The following is a 19,241-nucleotide window of genomic DNA, read 5'->3' as shown; positions in this document are numbered from 1 at the left end:
TGTAAGTTAATCCTAAAACATAAGATCTTCAGAACACATGCCTTTCACATACTGTATTTAAATAGCATTCTGGGAACATACCTGGCTCCATTGTTTTCCTGTAGTTGCTTGAGTTAGAAACTTGGTTTCTCCCTCCAGACTTTTAACATTCACTTAATCTAATTCTCTGATGGAGAGAGTTTTTTAGTTTTTACAGAGGTTGGGGAGAGGACCAGAGTCTCACAATGAAATATAAATAATAATACGTTCCATCAACGTAAACCTGATGATATGCAGTTGAAACTGCAATCTTATCTTCTTAACTGACCAAACAGAGGATTATCTCATTATTAAATCATAAATAGATATTTAATTATGAGCCACAATAAAACATAATGAACCATAGAATAATAATAATAATAATTCTAACAAGATTTTCTATTTTGGAGATTTTAAGTTTTCACAAAGTTCGGCATTTATCAAAATTGCCTTCTTTGTGAACAAAACTAATTACATTAAGAGTTTAATTGAAGTATTATTTAGTTTAAGAGTCTAATTGCATTTTACCATATAGTTGAAATGCTTATTTGATCCTTATCCATTTTTTTTTTTCCAATATAATTGCAATATGTAACAAAATTTTACTTCATGATGGTCTAGTATCATTTTCGTCTTTTAAGAAAAAGTGAGGTAACATAAAAGAGAAAATTTATAAGACTCCTTAACTTCCTAAATCGCTACAGGAAGTAAATTACGAATCATACAGTCATCGTGCCATCTCTTTTAAACGAGATAGGATGTAATTTAGGGTCAAAATTAGATGGATTGGTGGAAGAATACAGAGTAGAACAGTCTCACTAAGTTCAAACTACAATACCAAGATACTGTGGAGTATATATCAGAGTATATCAGACAAGATGAAGATTAGAATGAAAACTACACAGTACAGATCGAACAGAACCACATCAATGTCGGTAAAGCCGATTCTATTCCCACGTACATATGATCTTCCGGGTGTTTCTGCAATTGAAGTTAATCAACAAACTCCCATCCATTCTCCTCATCACAAAACTCTCCACCAACACATAGCAACCAAATCTTCTCCACCCACTCTCACTCTTGATCTCCTCCGTCCCCTCCACCCTCACATCACCCTGGCCATCGCCGAACCACCCCCGCCTTTCTTGCACCCATCTCAGCTGCTCAACAATGGCGGAGCTCAAACCCACACGTCTTTCATACCCTCCTTTCATAGTACTAAACCATACGAACTCGCCGTGGGGTCCGGTTTTCGGTTCCCTGGAAGCTTCTACGCCGTCGATCAACGTTAATAGCTTCTTCACGCGTGCATCAATGGCCACGACGTTGCCTGCAGATCTGGTACACGCGTAGATTTCCTCCCACCAACGTTTCAGGGCAACCTCGTAGAACAAAGATTTCTTCATCTGCTGCTCTTTGCAGGTTCCTTCTTCCTGCATGAATACAAAGGGGCAATACCACTTTCCGATGACGATCGGAGTGGAACGCTTTGAAGAAATGGGAGCTTTTAGTTCAGGAATGTCTGGTGGGTGAAAAGGATTGAGGCCCTGAGCTTCCCTGAGATGGATTCTAATGGAGGAATGGGAAATGTGAACTTCCCATCCTTTTCTTCTCAAGAACTTCGGAGGTATGCCGTCCCACGCTACGGCTCTGGCATAGAATCCGCCATTAAAATAAGGGCAGATCTCGAACTGCTGATACACATCCTTGTGGTTAAACTGCCTTGGTTTCAGCTCCTCACTATCACTCTCAAAGCAACATGTTCTCACTGCCATTTCTCGGGCACATACATACGCCCTCCTACACCATAAAAACACAACCTTTAGCTAACTGCAAGATCATGAACGGCTCAAACTATGAAGCCTCATCGCTCCTACTGAGAGTCATAACTTTAATGCAGTTGAAGCATGTGCTCCATTTCAACTAAAAGCATAAACTGATAGTTAGATTGCACATTAATGGTTATATGCTTGACACGCCCTCACATGTGCGGGCAGCTCAACAGGCCTCCTTAGGTGTGCGGGCCGTTACTTTTGGAGTCCAAGCAACAGGTGGTCCGGCATGTGCTCCATGCAACACGTGGTCTGGCATGTGGCTCCATCTCAACTAAAAGTCTAAGCTGATAGTTAGATTGCACATTAATGGTTATATGTTCAACAACTGCAACTTTCAATGGTCTATACATGTTGCAGAATCAGTCTGAATCACAAATCTGGCACTTACCCTTTGTGTCTGCCGTTGGCTTTGATAACATAGTAGCGGTTGGAGGAAAGAGGGTGATCAAGAACAGGAATGAACCAGACTTTCTTGACACTGTCTTTGTCATACTCCGACACATGAACAACCTTCAAGATCCTGTCCTGAGGAAACGGCAGCCTCGTGATTCTGTCGTGCTGGTAGACACCCCAACAAAACGAGTCCATTTCTTGAGATTCTTCATCAGTAGCCACCAGATAACCAGAATTTGGAGCCTCTGCAGGATATTTGGAGAGAGCAGCCGGGTTTTTGCGGTATAGTGAGAGTGGCATTGTGGTATACATTTCAGTATTCTGTGGCTAATCTTAGTTTGTGAGTACAGTTGCTTAAGGGTATATATATCAGTCTTGATTTCTTATGAGGGAAGGAAGGGGAATAGTGTCCCTTTTGGAAAAGCAAAAGAGACAAATATGGATCATGACTCAGACAAATATGATCATTTGGCTCATTGCTGTCCCCAGTTTCCATTTTCTGATTGATGCTTTATTGTTTCCTTCTTTTTACGTTGTCACAAAGGTAGTGTTCTAATGGGCACATCAGCCATCATTTTTCTAACGCACGTTGTAAAGAAAACGAGTCTCATGATAAGATCCAAACCACTTTTAACACAATAATTGCACTATATAACAATATAATATTCACCGTTACTCAATCCAGCCAAGTTTGATCAGGCTGTTGATTTGTATCTGGTTTGAACCTATCAGCTATGAACAACCTAGATTGATTTACCCAATGCACATTCTGATTGCGGGTTTCTCTGGGTCGCCCAAAAAAAAACATGTTTTAACGTACTATGCTGAAATCTGCTTGGAAATCTGCTTTCTGCTGTTCCATGTTCATCCTGGTTCTTGTTCTTGAATTTCTGCAGCTGAGGCTGAAGAACGGTGGAATTGAAAACTCCTGGTTTTTGAGACCTTAAAAACATTTTGCGTGTTGAACTGATCGACAAACCCGACAGGGGAGTACTTATAGGCGCAATGCTCCAAGAAGAATGGACGACAATCGACAATATTAATAGCCGCAATCTCCAAGAAGAATGGATGACAATGGACAATATTAAGATTAATCAGTCAAATCCTAGGTCAGTTAGAAACGCTCCATTCTTAACCGTCCCATGTAGACCACGCATTTTGTTTGGTTTTATGGTTTTGTTTTCTTTGTGTTTTTGGTATTACTTCAATTCCCTGTTCTTCGAGTGTTAATTTATCTTTCAAATCTCTTTGCAAATCATCAAATTTCTTTGATATGTTACCATTATTGTTGGGTGTAAGATTATGAAGTTTGAATCTGTATGCTGTTTCAGGTAAGCAGAATATGCATGCTTGCATGCATATATGGTTAAGTTAAATAAATTGGGTCTGGGTATAATTAATTTCTTTAATTTCAAATAGAATTTGTTAAATTTTTAACGTTTTTTTTATTGTTGAAAATAAAATCCTGTTATTTTTTACAAATTATAATTATGAAATATACAAATTATGAAAAGAAGAAGAAGGCAGTAATCCAACTGCCAACAACTTTATAATTAATTTCTAATAATGAATGATTAACATTTTAAATTTTTTTTATGTAACCTTTGTTGCAGTTAAATTTTTAGGTTGAACCCTAATGTAACACTTTTTGACAACGGATATGTACTTTAGAGTTCTTCAATAACCATTTCATGACTAAATATGTATGACGTTTGGTGACTAAGTGACTTATTGCGTTCAGAGTTCTTCGATAACCATTCCATGGTTAAGTATGTATGGTATTTGATGACCCAGCGACTTATCGAGTTCGAACTTCAAAGAATTGTTTAGCATACTCTACAGGAAGCTGAATTTTCTTGTCATTATCGCTTCTCTTGATTGTTAATTCCTAATATTTTTACAAACTTCTCATCAAAAAAAGAAAAAATTACGAACACAACAATTATTTTCTCCCACTCATGAATTTGTTGGCCTCCAACTTTCCATCTTCTCGTCACAAGATGATGAGTATTGCATATTTGATAAATTTTGTTTACATATATATGGGCACATAAATTATGAGGTGCATACTCATAAGTCAAATGTTATTAAATGCAGTATTGAAGGTCAAATTACTACGCCTTTTGGTTTTTTATAAAAAAAAACTAGAATGCAAGGTTGGACACTAACAAAGCGTCCAATAGGCATATGTCGTGTATTACACATGCCAAATTTTTTAATTTTTTATAAAAAATTATGCTGCAAAGTTGGACATATACAGAGCGCCCAATGAGCACACGCCCATTGGCCATTGTTAAACCCTTGTCAATTGGTAAGTTTCTTTTACTATATATATATTGTATATATATATATATATGTATTCATTTACTTCTATATATAATTGTTTTTTAAAATATTTCTTTGTTTAAGGAGAAAAAGAAGAAAATATATGATAAGGATGAAAATATTTTTTAATAAATTTAATTTGTCTTTTCTTTTAAACGTATTAAATGCTTATTTAACTTATAATAATGATTTTTAGCCTTACAAATTTTGTTTGACTTGCAGATTTTTTTTTTTTACTATCCTCTGGATATGATTCATCTTCTGATGTTGCTGACGCAATGGGCGTTGGGTATTCAAGATTTATGCAGTTGATTTAAAAAAAAAAAAAGTGTTAAAAAAAACCCAAAATAGGAAATAATTAATTAACTAAGCATAATATAGAAGCTTTTCAATTAAGGATGTTTTTAAAATTTTCCTTTTTTATATTTTTATATTTTTTGCAGTTGCCCTAGAAACTGCGATTACCCCTTCATCGTAATCTAATCAAATCCAATATATCGAGTCGGCTCCACGTCAGGCCCGCGGGTGCATGAATCATAATAAGTTAAATGACTTCGTTAAATAGTCGATGCAGTTCATCGGATATTGTTACAGTTTTATCGGACGAGAGAGAGAATCAAGAAGACAAGAATCAAGATCGGTTTCGTTAATGGCAAGCCGTGTAGGGAATCCCGGAAAAATCGCGAAGAGTCTGCCCCGTTTCGTCCGGCGTCTGAACTCGGCTCCCTCGTCATTCACCACCCAACTCCCGCCGCCGCTCAACTTTGCCGAAAAGCCCGACCCAACTCCCGCCGCCGCCGCCGCCAAATCGGTCCTCGACTTTGAGGATGCCAAGGAGCTGTTTTTGTCGGTGCGGACGTCGAAGTTGGTGAAATCCGCCGTCGCGCTTCACGTGCTGGCAATCGAGCCCGCCGTCGACGCGGGTATTCGGGTGATGAATTCGCGGCTCATGGAGATTCCGGTGGTTCGGGAAACGGTGATGGGTCTCGTCGAGCGTACGTTTTACGGCCAATTTTGCGCCGGCAGGGATTTGGAGGAAGTTGCCCGGACCGTCGCCGGCATGTCGGAGACCGGCATTAAGGCTATGCTGGATTACGGGTCGGAGCACTCCCACGACAACGAATCGTGTGATCGGAGTATGAATGATATCCTTCAAACCGTCGACTCCGCCAAGTCTCTACCGCCGGTAAGATATTAATTAGTTGCGTAACTTTCTTTAATATAATCATTAATGTGCAATCCAACTATTACATGATTCAATTTTTTCAATTCTGCGTTTTATACACAGGTGAGTTTTGTGGTACTGAAGATCACAGCAATCTGTCCTCCAAAATTGCTGAAACGAGTAAGCGATTTATTGAGATGGGAGTACAAGAATCCAGCTTTCAATCTCCCATGGAAGCAAAAGAGCCTTCCAGTTTTATCAGACTCCAGTGCTCTTTACCACACGTCCAAAACCCCAGAGCCTTTAACCCAAGAAGAAGAGCGCGATCTTGAATTAGGCCATGAAAGATTGCAGAAAATCTGCAGATCGTGTTTGGAGGCGGGGGTTCCATTGTTGGTTGATGCAGAGGACACCACGGTTCAACCTGCGATTGATTACATGACCTATTCTGCAGCGGTTTCGTACTATAAAGACGACGGTCCTCTGGTGTTCGGGACAGTTCAGGCGTACTTGAAGGACGCCAAAGAGAGATTGGTGGCGGTGAAAATGGCGGCGGGGAAGATGGGGATTCCCATAGGGTTTAAGCTGGTGAGGGGCGCTTATATGACGAGTGAGAGTGGGTTGGCTTCAGCTTTGGGGGCTGGATCTCCGATTCATGACACCATTCATAACACTCACAAATGTTACAATGATTGCGCTTCTTTCATGCTCGAGGAGATTGCGGCTGGCTCTGGAGCAGTTGTTATTGCTACCCACAATATTGAATCTGGTACGTGTATCTGATCAGTGTTGCAAAAATCGAGCCTAATCGGTGCCCTGGGCGGCTGGCGCCCTAATCGGTGCCCTAGGCGGCTGGCGCCCTAATCGGCTTAATCGGCGCCGGCGCCCTAGGCGGTCCCCGGCGCCTTAATCCTAGGCGGTCCCCGGCGCCTTAATCGGCCCCGGCGCCTTAACCCTAGGCGGTCCCCGGCGCCTTAATCGGTCCCCGGCGCCTTAATCCTAGGCGGTCCCCGGCGCCTTAATCGGCGCCGGCGCCCTAGGCGGTCCCCGGCGCCTTAATCGCGCCGGCGCCCTAGGCGGTCTCAGGCGCGCCTTAATCGGCGCCGGTGCCCTAGGTGGTACACTAACATTGTATCTGCTAAAGCTTAATGTTAGTGTTGGTTGGTTCTTATTATTTATATTTTTACTTGTTTTGGTCTCGTGATAGGGAAGCTAGCTGCAACTAAGGCAATAGATTTGGGGATCAAAAGGGACAATCAAAAGCTCCAATTCGCACAGCTATATGGAATGTCAGAAGGTTTATCCTTTGGTTTGAAAAAAGCAGGGTTTCAGGTTAGCAAGTATTTGCCATTTGGACCTGTGGACCAGATCATGCCTTATCTTCTGAGGAGAGCTGAAGAAAACCGAGGGCTTTTATCAGCTTCATCTCTCGACAGACAACTCATGAGGTAATTTAATTTAATTAACCAAACACAGTTGTTTTAACTCTGTTTCTAAATCATTTATTTAGGTTAATTAATGAGGTAATTTAATTTAATTAACCAAACACAGTTGTTTTAACTCTGTTTCTAAATCATATATTTAGGTTAATTAATGCCGGATGAAAGTTGATCCCTTGTTTACTCTTTCTGTTTCCAGGAAGGAGCTGAAAAGAAGGCTGGCATCAATTATTCTTTAGCAGAGACAAGATTCCTAGGCCAGCCACAATCAGTCTTGATCATTAGTGGTTATGTAACTACTAGTTATTGATCGCCCATTGCGCGTTTAATGTCCCACGTGTATTATTAAATTAGTATTTCAGAATTTATTAAAATATTAATCGATTTCTTATCATATATCAATATACAATTTTCTATAATAATAAATATTTCAAGAATCCATCAGTATAACGCGTGGCATAAATGTTTGATTAACAGGTGTAATAGCAGTTTTAGACGGACACAACACAAAATCCTATTAATTTTACCAGTTTGGCGTGATCCATGCTTTCTCTTGTTGCGACTTTCAACATAAATGAATTATTGATTAATTAACCAAAGTTTATGTAGCTATAAAAAAAAAGTTTATGTTAAATTTTATATTGTGTTTTCTTTTTTAATACACTCTACCATTTTTTTTTATTTTTTATTTTTGAAAATAATACACTCTACTATATTAGTATGTCTAACAATTATAACCTAAGACTTTCCTTAATCAATGAGTAAGGTAATATAAATCATTCATTTCAACTAACAATTACACCAATATTCTTTTGTTTTTATTCAATATCTAATTTTATTGACTCTTATTAAATTTGTAGATACATGCTTAATTTTATTGGCTCTTATTAAGTTTATATATATATATATATATATATATATATATATATATATATATATATATATATATATATATATATGAATGAATTGAAGCAACCACAACCTGCATTTCAAGAATGTAAGAGATTGTGGCTTTGCTTGGTAAGCTCTAGTTAAATATATAGCAAAATGAATGAAGATGATGATACTATTATGCTATATGTTTTGTTTTTTTTTTTGGTGACGACAAAAATTCTTGTTACTATTTGAAGGTTTTTACTGAATAAATTGTACAATAACATACACATACAATAACATATAAATTAAGTAATAAAGATAAATCATACTATAAATATTTTGTATAAAAATGTTGATGAAATTTGAACTTGTGACATTTAATTACAATAATCAATACAGATAGATTCATTTTTTCAAAAGGCTGAACCCCAACCCTAAGGGCCCCACACCTCGATACACACATAGATTCATTGAATTGATGATTGGGGTTTTCATGGGATGGGATAAGACTGTCTCGGCTGTACAGGTCAGAGTACACATCCATGTGGACCAGAAAATTATTGTGTATAAATCTCTATCTCTATCTCTATCTCCATATCTTTAATCTTTATCTCTATATTTCTATTTCTATTTGTATCTTTATATGACCAAAAAAAAAATTCCTCCAAAGTGTGAAATCATTTATTATATATATATATATATATGTGAAAGCATTTATTTATGGGAGGAAATAAAGTGGTCTAATGGTACCCGGGTTGGACTTCCATTTGGAAGGTTGTAAATTCGAGTCTCTTGTGTTTCAGTACGTTGAGAAAGTAAAGTATGGGATATGGGATATCTATATATGTGAAAGCAGTTATTTATGGAAGTAAATAAAGTAATTAAGTATAATCATTATAATTTACGTTGAGAAAGTATGGGATATCTATATATGTTAAACCAGTTATTTATGGAAACAAATAAAGTAATTAAGTATAATCATTATAATTTACCAGGACTATGTGATTTAATGGTACCCGGGTTGGATTTTCATTTGGAAGGTTGTAAGTTCGAGCCTCGGTAGAGGTGTTGAACAGATACATCTCTTTACATTAGAAAGAGCCATATTATTATTGAATATAAATGAATGAATAAATAAATAATGAATATAAACATCATTATATTGTTTTTATTTTATTATTAACTATGTTAATATTTACAATTTAGTATATATGTTAATATTTAAGTAACATTGGTGAGTGTTTTTTTTTTTTTTAGTAAAATTGATTGATTTGATTTTTTGTATTGTGATGATTTAATTTTAATATGTTAGAGATATAAATGCTCAAACTTTCTAATGTAAATAAAATAACTCTTTAATTATTTTACAATAATCAAATAAATACAATTTACAAATAAAAGTGTGTACGTTTATCCCAATGTGAAGTTATTAAAAACATCAGCATATTGTTTTTATTTTATTTTTTTAATGCGTTTTTATTTTATTATTAAGAATGTTGTTATTTACAATTTATTATATATGTTAATATTTAAGTAACATTACTTGACATAAGTCATATTCATATATCGCACAGATAGAATACTAATACATAGAATAAATAAAATGAAGAGGCCAAAAAGGGCACCAACTTAACGTAACTGACTGGAAATCACACAATTTTTGACTATTCTTTACTAATCAAAATCTTAGTAAAATTTTGGATCGGAAATAAAATGTTAGATTTATTTCATTAACCGAACATATTGTTATAAAGTGTTTAAAATAATAATTATTTTTAGTAACGGTGACCGGTCAATTGCTTGGATGGGTATCTCCAACTCCAAGCATGACATGATTCTTAAATGCAACTTTTGTCTGCCGAAAGAATTGTTTGGTTGTGGGAATATACTGTCATTTTCTCACCCAAATTGTAGGAACTCAAAAAGAATCTGGGATCTATAATACTTTTTCTTTTAAGTAAAATATTATTTGTATTGTACTCTTATTTCTTATTTCCAATGTTTATTTCCTTTCACAAATTATTAATATAGATAATTTTTCTAGAACCCACAGAATGAAATTATCATATCATTGATTGACACTTAGGGAATAGATTTTGAGAGTACATGTAGTAAAACTCTTTTCTTAATGCCGAAAAAAAAATTTGTAGCCCTTTATTTGAGAATATACACGTTGGGTGTGGGTATCAAAATCATTGTCATTATATTGTTGAACAAACTAAATGTTGGGTGTGGGTGTCAAAATCATGCCAGATTGTTGAGCAAACTAGCAGAGATTCTATACATGGAGAAGTGGTTAAAACAATTACGCTAAAAGATTCAACAAATCTTTTCAGTTGGATGTCACAACACAATCACACCAAATGAGAGAGTCCGGAAACGAACTAGAAAAAATTTAATATAACGTATTACTTTGAAGGAGTTACGTAAACAAATTGCTAATGCAATTATATTGTGTTAGGTATTGAAGAATATGATACCTAAAAAGATTATCTCGTGCCTAAAATTATGATTAAAAATAAATTAAAATAAAAATATTGTGTAAATAAAATTTTATCTACAAAATCATATATGTTATTACTATTAGTATGTAGGTTTGAAGAGGACCCCTTGATCCAACAAGGTTTTGGCCTTGATCTTTGTCCTCCGATTGTTATATCATGGACCATGGTTCATATTGCGAGGTAGATATAATTGTATATTTTTAGAATTATAACTGTAAATTTTTAGAATATAAATTGTGCTTTTAAGTCAAAATACATAAATACAATACATGGTCAATAAATCCTAATTTGTTAATATTGTGTGACGATAGTATTTGAAATGAACTTCTGAATACAAAACAAAGTAATTAATCGATTACATATATGTTAACATTGTGTGCTCATAGTATATAAATTGTGAATTTTTAAAAGGTAAATTGTGAACATTTAATATGTAAATTGTGAGTATTTAGACACAGGTCCACATTGGGTCCATAGAATAATTTGCCTTTGTCCTCGGCCTATGTTTATAATTACTGAACTCTATGTTCATAATTTTTGAACTTCATATTCAAAATATTGAACTCTATATTCACAATTACAAAACTCTATGTTCATAATTATAGAACTCTATGTTCGTAATTTTTGAACTCTATATTAACAATTATGAACAGTTTTGGAACTGTGTCCACCTTGCAAGGTGGACAAGATTCTATGTTGATAATTACTGAATTATATGTTCATAATTATAAAGGTATATTTTCATAATTTTTGAACTTCATATTCATAATTATTGAACTCTATATATTCACAATTACAGAACTCTATGTTTATAATTATAAATTAGCTTTATATTCATAAATTTTGAACTTTATATTCACAATTATTGAATTTTTATATTCATAATTACAGAACTATATGTTCATAATTATGTTCACAACTCTATGTTCATAATTATAGAATTATATGTTCATAATTTTTGAACTATATATTCATAATTCTGAACAATTTTGGAACCGTGTCCACAACATAATTTGCCATTAACCACAAAGCCAATAACAAATCTACTATACTAATCAAAGTCAAAGAAAGTTGGTCGTCAAATTATTAAATCAAATGAAAGGTTCAAATTATTCAAATTTTAATTTTTCATTGAGAGTTCCTAATTTATCCTTAATTATATGATTATCCGTTAACTTTCCCATTAAATATTATCTTTTCCGTTAATTCACCATTAACATTGCCTAAAAATCTTTATAGAATTCTAATATTAAAGTCTTAATAGAACTCTAACCCACAAATCCTTATAGAATTATAACTACACCATTAGTCTAATTCTAATATTAAAGTCTAATATAGAATTATAACTACAACATTAGTCTAATTATAACATTAAAGTCTTAATAAAACTCTAACCCACAAATCCGCAATTATAATATTAAAGTCTTAATAAAACTCTAACCCACAAATACTTATAGAATTATAACTACACCATTGGTCATTGGACAACCAAACTCAACCTTATGCTAGAAGCACTTCAAACTATACTAGTATATATTTAATATCTTATGCCCTAATTTTTATTTGCTCTTCATTATATCTCGTATTTGATTTCAACCATACATATGCAATTATTTCATTGACAATTATAATCAATCTTGATTATATTATCTTGCATTTGTAAACTTAGAATTACCTATTTAAATACACATATTCAACATTCAATTATCTATGCATGAATAACTCCAATATAACCTTACCTTGATTATATACTTTAAAGTACTTATTTGAAAATAAACATTGGGTATTATTCCAATCGCGCAATGCACGTAAAAAAAAAAAACTAGTCATTTATATAAATGTACTAATCATTAATATACTTTTTTATATATAAATAAGCATATATTTATGTATATACTGTAATTATATAAAATTATATATATATATATATATATATATATATATATATATATGGATGAGCTCGGGTGTGGAGATGCTCCTAAGTAAAAGATGAGGTTAAATTGGAGTTGTTGATCAAATTTAGATCAACAACTCAAATTAATTCAAATTTTAAAGTTCGTGCGTCCTCAATTAAATTCATCTTCTTCATGTTTACTCTAAAGATAACAACTCAACTATTTGTTACTCCGAATTATATTGCTATCAATTTTTTTTTTCTTTTGAATTAGATAATTGAAAATATCAAAATGTGGATTGGGTCATTTTGAACTTGGGAACTAAAACTGAAAAAACACCATTGTACTGTTGAGTGAAAAAAATTGTAAAAATGATGCACATTAAGAAGGAAACCACACATCTAATTAAAGCTTTAGACCGATGCACCTTAAGAAGGAAAATCACACACCTAAAACTTTAGGTCGATGCACCTTTAAGTTTCAACAATTGACGCATATTAAGCACACAACCCACGCACCTTAAATTTCACTTAGGGTGCGTTTGGAAACTAGTAAAATGACTTCTGGAAAATGTTTTCTGAAAAATGAGTCATTTTCTAGAAAACATTTTCCTTTCCGGTGTTTGGCTGCACAACGAAAAATGGTCCTTTTGTGTTTGGTTCATTTTTCAGAAAATGAGCTCGAAAATGAACAGAATTGTATACTTTAACATTTTAATTGTTTGATACTTATGATAAAATCCTTTTTTAAACGGCACTCATTAAGCCTTGTGGATAATTTTGATTTTATATATATATATATATATATATATATATATATATATATATATATATATATATATATATATATATATATACACGATGGTTTTATCGGGACTGGGTCCATCATAAACTGGGTATAGAAAATATAGAACGAAATAAAAGAGCTATTATTGCCGATAGGGCGCGAGGCTCACACAAACACGCACAAGCCCAATGCCGCAGGCCCATAAATAGTAATACAAGAAAGCTACACGGTGAAAAGGGAAATAAACGGATAGACATAAACCTAAATTACATGCATATAATAGTATAATACCAGAATTGATCCTTTGACCAATTTGGAGAGAGAGAAGACTCAAACCGCCAAGCTCGCTACCAGGTCTTTTGTGTTTCTTGCCATGTCCTAAACTGACCGTAGCCCCCCTTTTATATCCTCTCAGGACTTCCGCATACCACCCACGTGTACAACATCTACAGGCCTCTCACCATACACGTGTCCTCCCTTTTCCGCACGTACCCCCAACTGCTCGAACGGGACCGATTTTGTCGCGCACTCTCCCGGGATCCCTGCTCCTATACGCACCGCCCTCCGTCAGCTGCCCTTCCGTGCGCAGCATGCATGCACTAGCCGCCATTCCACCCACATGCATGGATGTACGTAGCCGCCACCCCGCGCACGCATGCATTCAATAGCCGCCATTCCACCCGCATGCATGCATGTACGTAGTCTCCAACAGCGTGCATGCAACCGCTACCCGTATGCGCAGCCGCCACCTTATACGCATGCAACCGCCACCTTGTGCGCATGCAATCTTCATCTGTACGCGCAGCCACCACCTTATACGCATGCAACCGCCACCCGTGCGCACGGCCGCCACCTTGTACGCATGCAACCGTCATCCGTACGCGCAGCCACCACCTTGTATGCATGCAATCGCTACCAGTGCACGAAGCCGCTACCTTTTACGCATGCAACCACCTCGCATACACGTGTGCATGCGAGCCCATGCGTGTGAGCCCCCTCCATCCCTTTGAGCTCACACTCTCTAATGTACATGGGCCAGGCCCATTACATTATTCTACATTAATATATATACGTATACGATGTGCTGTGTGTAGTGTATATATATATTATGTATATCGTGTGTTGTGTGTAGTGTATATATATATATATATATATATACTATGTATATGGTGTGCTATGTGTAGTGTATATATACACAGTATACACATCACACACAATATATATATATATATATATATATATATATATATATATATATATATATATATATATATATATAGTGTATCCATATTACACACACACTATATATATACTATATAGTTATATATACTATACATAAGGGATTGGAAAATGACTTTCCAAAAAAAAAAAGAAGAAGTCTTACCCCCAAAACATACCTATTTTCTTTTGACTAATGCATCATTTTTCATTGACCTCATTTCTCCCCTCTTACTAAAACACTAAAAATTCAAAAAATATTTTTCAAAAGTTATTTTTCAAATTTTTAAACACACCCTTAGATGTAAAAGACTAAATTATCACTATATTTTTTAATTTTTGTTAATTCTAAATGTTGGTATTGACAAAATCAATGGCTCCCTATATCGACACACATTAATACGGAGTATATATTTTACACATACTAGCGGGTTTGACGACTCACGTTGTCCCGCCAATTTACCGGACAAACTAAAATATTTACCAATTTTTTATTTTTTTTTTGAAAACAAATATTTACCAATTTAATAGGTCATAAAACTCAAAGTTGGCCCCACTCTTTATGAACAGATGGACAAGCTATGCTCATTATAACAATTGCATGTGGACAGATTTCATACGTCCGAATAAACTGAAGCAATTTTCGTCATTAAAATACACGTGTCGTAGTTTTAACGTACGTGCTTCAGGTACCGCACTTTTACCACACGTGTTTCTAACGGACTATATATATACGCTTCCCTTTATATACGTTCCTCCACAGCCCATTCAACGCTCGAATAACAATTCATCAATCTTTCGCGTTTCTTCCCTTCATAAACTCCATTCATTCGTAGGGTTACTGCTCGATTAAGAGATCCGAAATCCGGAATTCGAGCTGTTATTCGGATCTCTTCTCCGTCATTCGGTTCGGCTTCTCTCATCTCGTTTTTGCTTTATTTAATCGTCTTTAATTTGCACGTACATTTGATATCTGAAAGGTTATTATTGATTTCTAGGGTTAATCTAATAATTGAAGCTCTTTAGTGGAAGGAGGTTCAACAGCGGGTCCGGCTTCGTCGTAAATTCCCCCACATTTATATCTAAGTGCGTTTCTTGATTCTTCTTTGTGCAATGCTCTAAAGTTTGATTGCAAATGTTAATATTTCCGCCGTCAGCTGTGATTGAAATTTATATATATTTCTCTGAGTGATTCTGGCTCGTGCTATCGATCTGTTCTTTTATTAATGTTATTATCTTTCCGTTCTTGATCCAATGTGGAGCGTTTTGAGACGGTTTCAATGTGTTTTTCGTAAAAAGTGAACCTATATTTGAATTCATTGTATATGTGACTCTCCTACTTTTCCTGTGTATATTTGGTTTTGATAGTTCCTATTATCTTTATAATCAACTATAGTATATTCATTCTGATATATAGTTTTGGGATTTGGAAATTAAATATTTCAAATATGATTTGATTGTTACTTTTAACACTCCAATCTGATAATGTATATGTATGTGCATGTTCTTTTTTCAGACTTCATTTACTTAGGTGAAGTTCTTCCAGTGGAGTTAGATTTTCATGACTACAATCAATCATTTAGCATGAAAAGATTGTACTTTTTTTGTGCATGAATTCATTAATAGTTGGCTGAATTTCATGATGCATTGTTTTCCTTTCCCCTTACTCATTGATTGTATCTATTTCTGATGATTGGATGTTGTAGGTAAGCCTGAATGATTTAATGGAGACTAAAGGTGGGAAGAAGAAATCTAGTAATATTTCCTTAGTTTACGAAGCCCCCCTTGAATACACTGTTGAGGACGTTCGACCACACGGAGGAATCAAGAAATTCAGATCTGCTGCTTACTCCAACGTGAGTGTTATTCACCTTGTAACAAATTATGATGTTCAATGTTTTAAATGTTTCTTTTTGCTAATAGTGTGAATAGTTGAAGACTCTGTGACTAATAGTGACTAATCTTCTCTTTGTTATAATGCAGTGCACACGCAAGCCATCCTGATAGTGGTTTACAGTGATTTGCAATAACCATGATTAGTGGTTTAGTAATAATAGTAGTTTGATCTTCTGTTTTTTTCATTTCGTTTCCTTTTTTTCCTTGTTGTTGTTTCTCTTTCATTTGTAATCGCACTCCTTTTGTCCAAGTCAAGATGTCGATGCCAGTGTCTGCAATCGGATTTGAAGGTTACGAAAAGAGGCTTGAGATCTCATTTTTTGAGCCTGAAATCTTTACCAATCCCAAAGGCCAGGGTCTGCAATCATTGTCCAAAGAGCAGTTGGATCAAGTTTTGAACCCAGCTGAGTGCACCATTGTCTCGTCCTTAGCAAACAATGAAGTTGACTCTTATGTCCTTTCTGAATCTAGCCTGTTTGTGTACCCATACAAGATTATAATCAAAACTTGTGGCACCACAAAACTGCTTCTCTCAATTCCTCCCATCCTCGAGCTGGCTGATGGGCTTGACCTCAAAGTGAAATCAGTGAGGTACACCCGTGGAAGTTTTATCTTTCCTGGGGCTCAATCATTTCCACACCGTAATTTCTCTGAAGAAGTAGATGTACTCGATGGCTATTTTGGTGTACTTGGTTCAGGCAGCAAATCCTATGTTATGGGTGGTGTTGACCCACAACAACAATGGCATGTCTATTCTGCATCTGCTGATTCTGCAGACGATGAACACCCCACCTACACTCTGGAAATGTGCATGACTGGTCTGGACAGTAAGAGTGCCTCTGTCTTTTATAAAACTCATTCGAGTTCTGCAGCCGTTATGACCCAAACTTCAGGCATTAGAGACATTCTCCCTGAATCAGAGATTTGTGATTTCGACTTCGAACCTTGTGGCTACTCAATGAACGCCATCGAGGAAGCTGCAATATCCACAATTCACGTGACACCAGAAGACGGTTTCAGCTATGCAAGCTTTGAAGCATTGGGTTATGATTTCAAAACTTTGAGCTTGAATGCACTTGTGGAGAGGGTGTTGGCCTGCTTCAAACCTGCAGACTTTTCTGTCGCTTTGCATAGCAACTCTACTGGAGCAGAGCTCGGTTCTGTGTTCAATCTGGATGTGAGAGGATACGTGTCTGACGATATGAGCTGCAAGGCACTTGGCAATGGAGGATCAATCATGTACTGCAGCTTCACATCCTCCACCGCTAGCTGTGGATCTCCTAGGTCTACCCTGAATTGCTGTTGGAGTGAAAGTGAAGATGAGGAAGGGGGAATAAGAAACACTACTGCATAAGTTTCATTCTCTCCCCTTCTTCCCAGCATGCTGTTTACACTTTATGGACTAAGGACTGCAACTAATAAAGTGTCTATCTGTGGTGTAATGGTGTCGGCTACTCTTATGGATGGAGTTTGTTATTCACAACTGTATGTGGATCTGATCTGTTGATTCTTTCCGTTTAAATAATAAAAAATATAAAGTATTAAATTTCCAATTATATTCCTCATCTCTTCCTTAATTAGCTAGCTTCCTTAATATAATCCATGTTTAATTCTTGCTTCTTGTCTTGTTGAGTTGTGTCCGACGTGGGTCGTCATGGCGTTTCTCCCATATTTTTACTTGAATTTTTAATGTTAATATTTATAATTCAGTATTTTAAATAAAATATAAAGAAAATACTCCTTAGTTGTTTTCACAAAAATCAAGGAAATTCCTACTAGGCACAATAAACTTAACCCCAAAAATTAAAATCTCAAAATTTGAAATAAAATATTAAGAAAAATGATTGTCCATTCATCGATTTCATATTCATATTTGCCTATATCAAGTTATTGTATTTTCGTATCCTAAAGAAAACAATATTAGAAAAATGATATTTTAAAATAATTTTGTGATTTACTGGTGCCAAGTTGAATTATCATATGAGAGGTTGTGGATTCGATTATTAGTACTTTTTGTACTTCAGTAGTTGTAAGAGCTTCAGTATTCACGCCTTACTAGATGATAAAAATAAGGATTGCCCATTTTAATGTAGTTTCTAAATATATAAATATTGTATATTAATATTAAATTTAATATTATAAAAATTAAATAAAAAAATGTAGTCAAGTCTAGTTAGTCAAACCACACCTAAAATGTGTTTGAGGAAATTTTGATTGGAGCAGAAGAAAGAGAATAAGGAGAGAAGGATTATTGAGAGGTTCTTGGAAGAACTTGGTTTTTAGTTCCCTCGGACGAATTGTTGAACCACATTTTGATTAATGTAACACATCATTTCATGGGTATGGGTAGCTATAAATACAAGACTTAACAACGTTGTATCCATCAGCAAAAAAAAAAAAAAAAAAAAAAGGAATAAAGAAATTCACAGAGCCCAGTTAACACATTAATAAACAAATTGCGTACGTAACAGTTTAATTACCTAATCACGTGCAGTTTAGTAGATATGAGGGGTCAATATTGCCTCCATCAAGGCTCAATCTCACAACCTCACTTACAAGGGAGCAACTTGGTGCCATTAGACTAAAAGATCCTGCACAATATTATGATTTGAATGCATTATATTACAGTATTTCCAATGTTACGTTGTTGTTGTTGCAGGAAAAGGGCAGTCAGATGATGGACAAGCTTAGCAATGCAGCCCAATCTGCCATAGTGCCATGCAATCAACGCAGGAGGTACATACAGCAGTTAGCTACAGATATATATATATTGTGCATGTGTATATATATAGGAAAGGTTCAAGTGCGATGCGGGTATAGCTTTCTGTGCGGTTGTGTCGTTAACTCAAAAAGAAGTATCTTAAGAACACAAGCCACGTATTTAAAGTTTT

At 35.3% G+C, this 19,241-nt stretch overlaps 3 protein-coding genes across 3 annotated transcripts; 2 read left to right on the top strand and 1 right to left on the bottom strand.

The window, feature by feature from the left end:
• Positions 1-887: 887 nt before the first annotated feature.
• LOC109180178 lies at positions 888-2,656 on the bottom strand. Its single transcript, XM_019329664.1, has 2 exons — positions 2,242-2,656; positions 888-1,818 (listed from the first exon to the last, which is right to left on the bottom strand). Exons 1-2 carry the CDS (start codon positions 2,556-2,558, stop codon positions 966-968), a joined length of 1,170 nt encoding a protein of 389 aa, XP_019185209.1. The 5' UTR covers positions 2,559-2,656; the 3' UTR covers positions 888-965.
• Positions 2,657-5,099: 2,443 nt separating this feature from the next.
• LOC109180641 (proline dehydrogenase 2, mitochondrial-like) lies at positions 5,100-7,559 on the top strand. Its single transcript, XM_019330339.1, has 4 exons — positions 5,100-5,757; positions 5,860-6,505; positions 6,944-7,184; positions 7,375-7,559. Exons 1-4 carry the CDS (start codon positions 5,140-5,142, stop codon positions 7,412-7,414), a joined length of 1,545 nt encoding a protein of 514 aa, XP_019185884.1. The 5' UTR covers positions 5,100-5,139; the 3' UTR covers positions 7,415-7,559.
• Positions 7,560-15,227: 7,668 nt separating this feature from the next.
• On the top strand, positions 15,228-17,912 carry LOC109180190 (S-adenosylmethionine decarboxylase proenzyme-like). The gene is made up of 4 exons (XM_019329678.1): positions 15,228-15,361; positions 15,453-15,540; positions 16,161-16,310; positions 16,438-17,912. Exon 4 carries the CDS (start codon positions 16,607-16,609, stop codon positions 17,702-17,704), a length of 1,098 nt encoding a protein of 365 aa, XP_019185223.1. The 5' UTR covers positions 15,228-15,361; positions 15,453-15,540; positions 16,161-16,310; positions 16,438-16,606; the 3' UTR covers positions 17,705-17,912.
• Positions 17,913-19,241: the final 1,329 nt, after the last annotated feature.

Source organism: Ipomoea nil, unplaced genomic scaffold (assembly GCF_001879475.1).
Source record: "Ipomoea nil cultivar Tokyo-kokei standard unplaced genomic scaffold, Asagao_1.1 scaffold1026, whole genome shotgun sequence".
Lineage (NCBI taxonomy): Eukaryota > Viridiplantae > Streptophyta > Magnoliopsida > Solanales > Convolvulaceae > Ipomoea > Ipomoea nil.
This window is presented reverse-complemented; position numbering and strand designations above follow the sequence as displayed.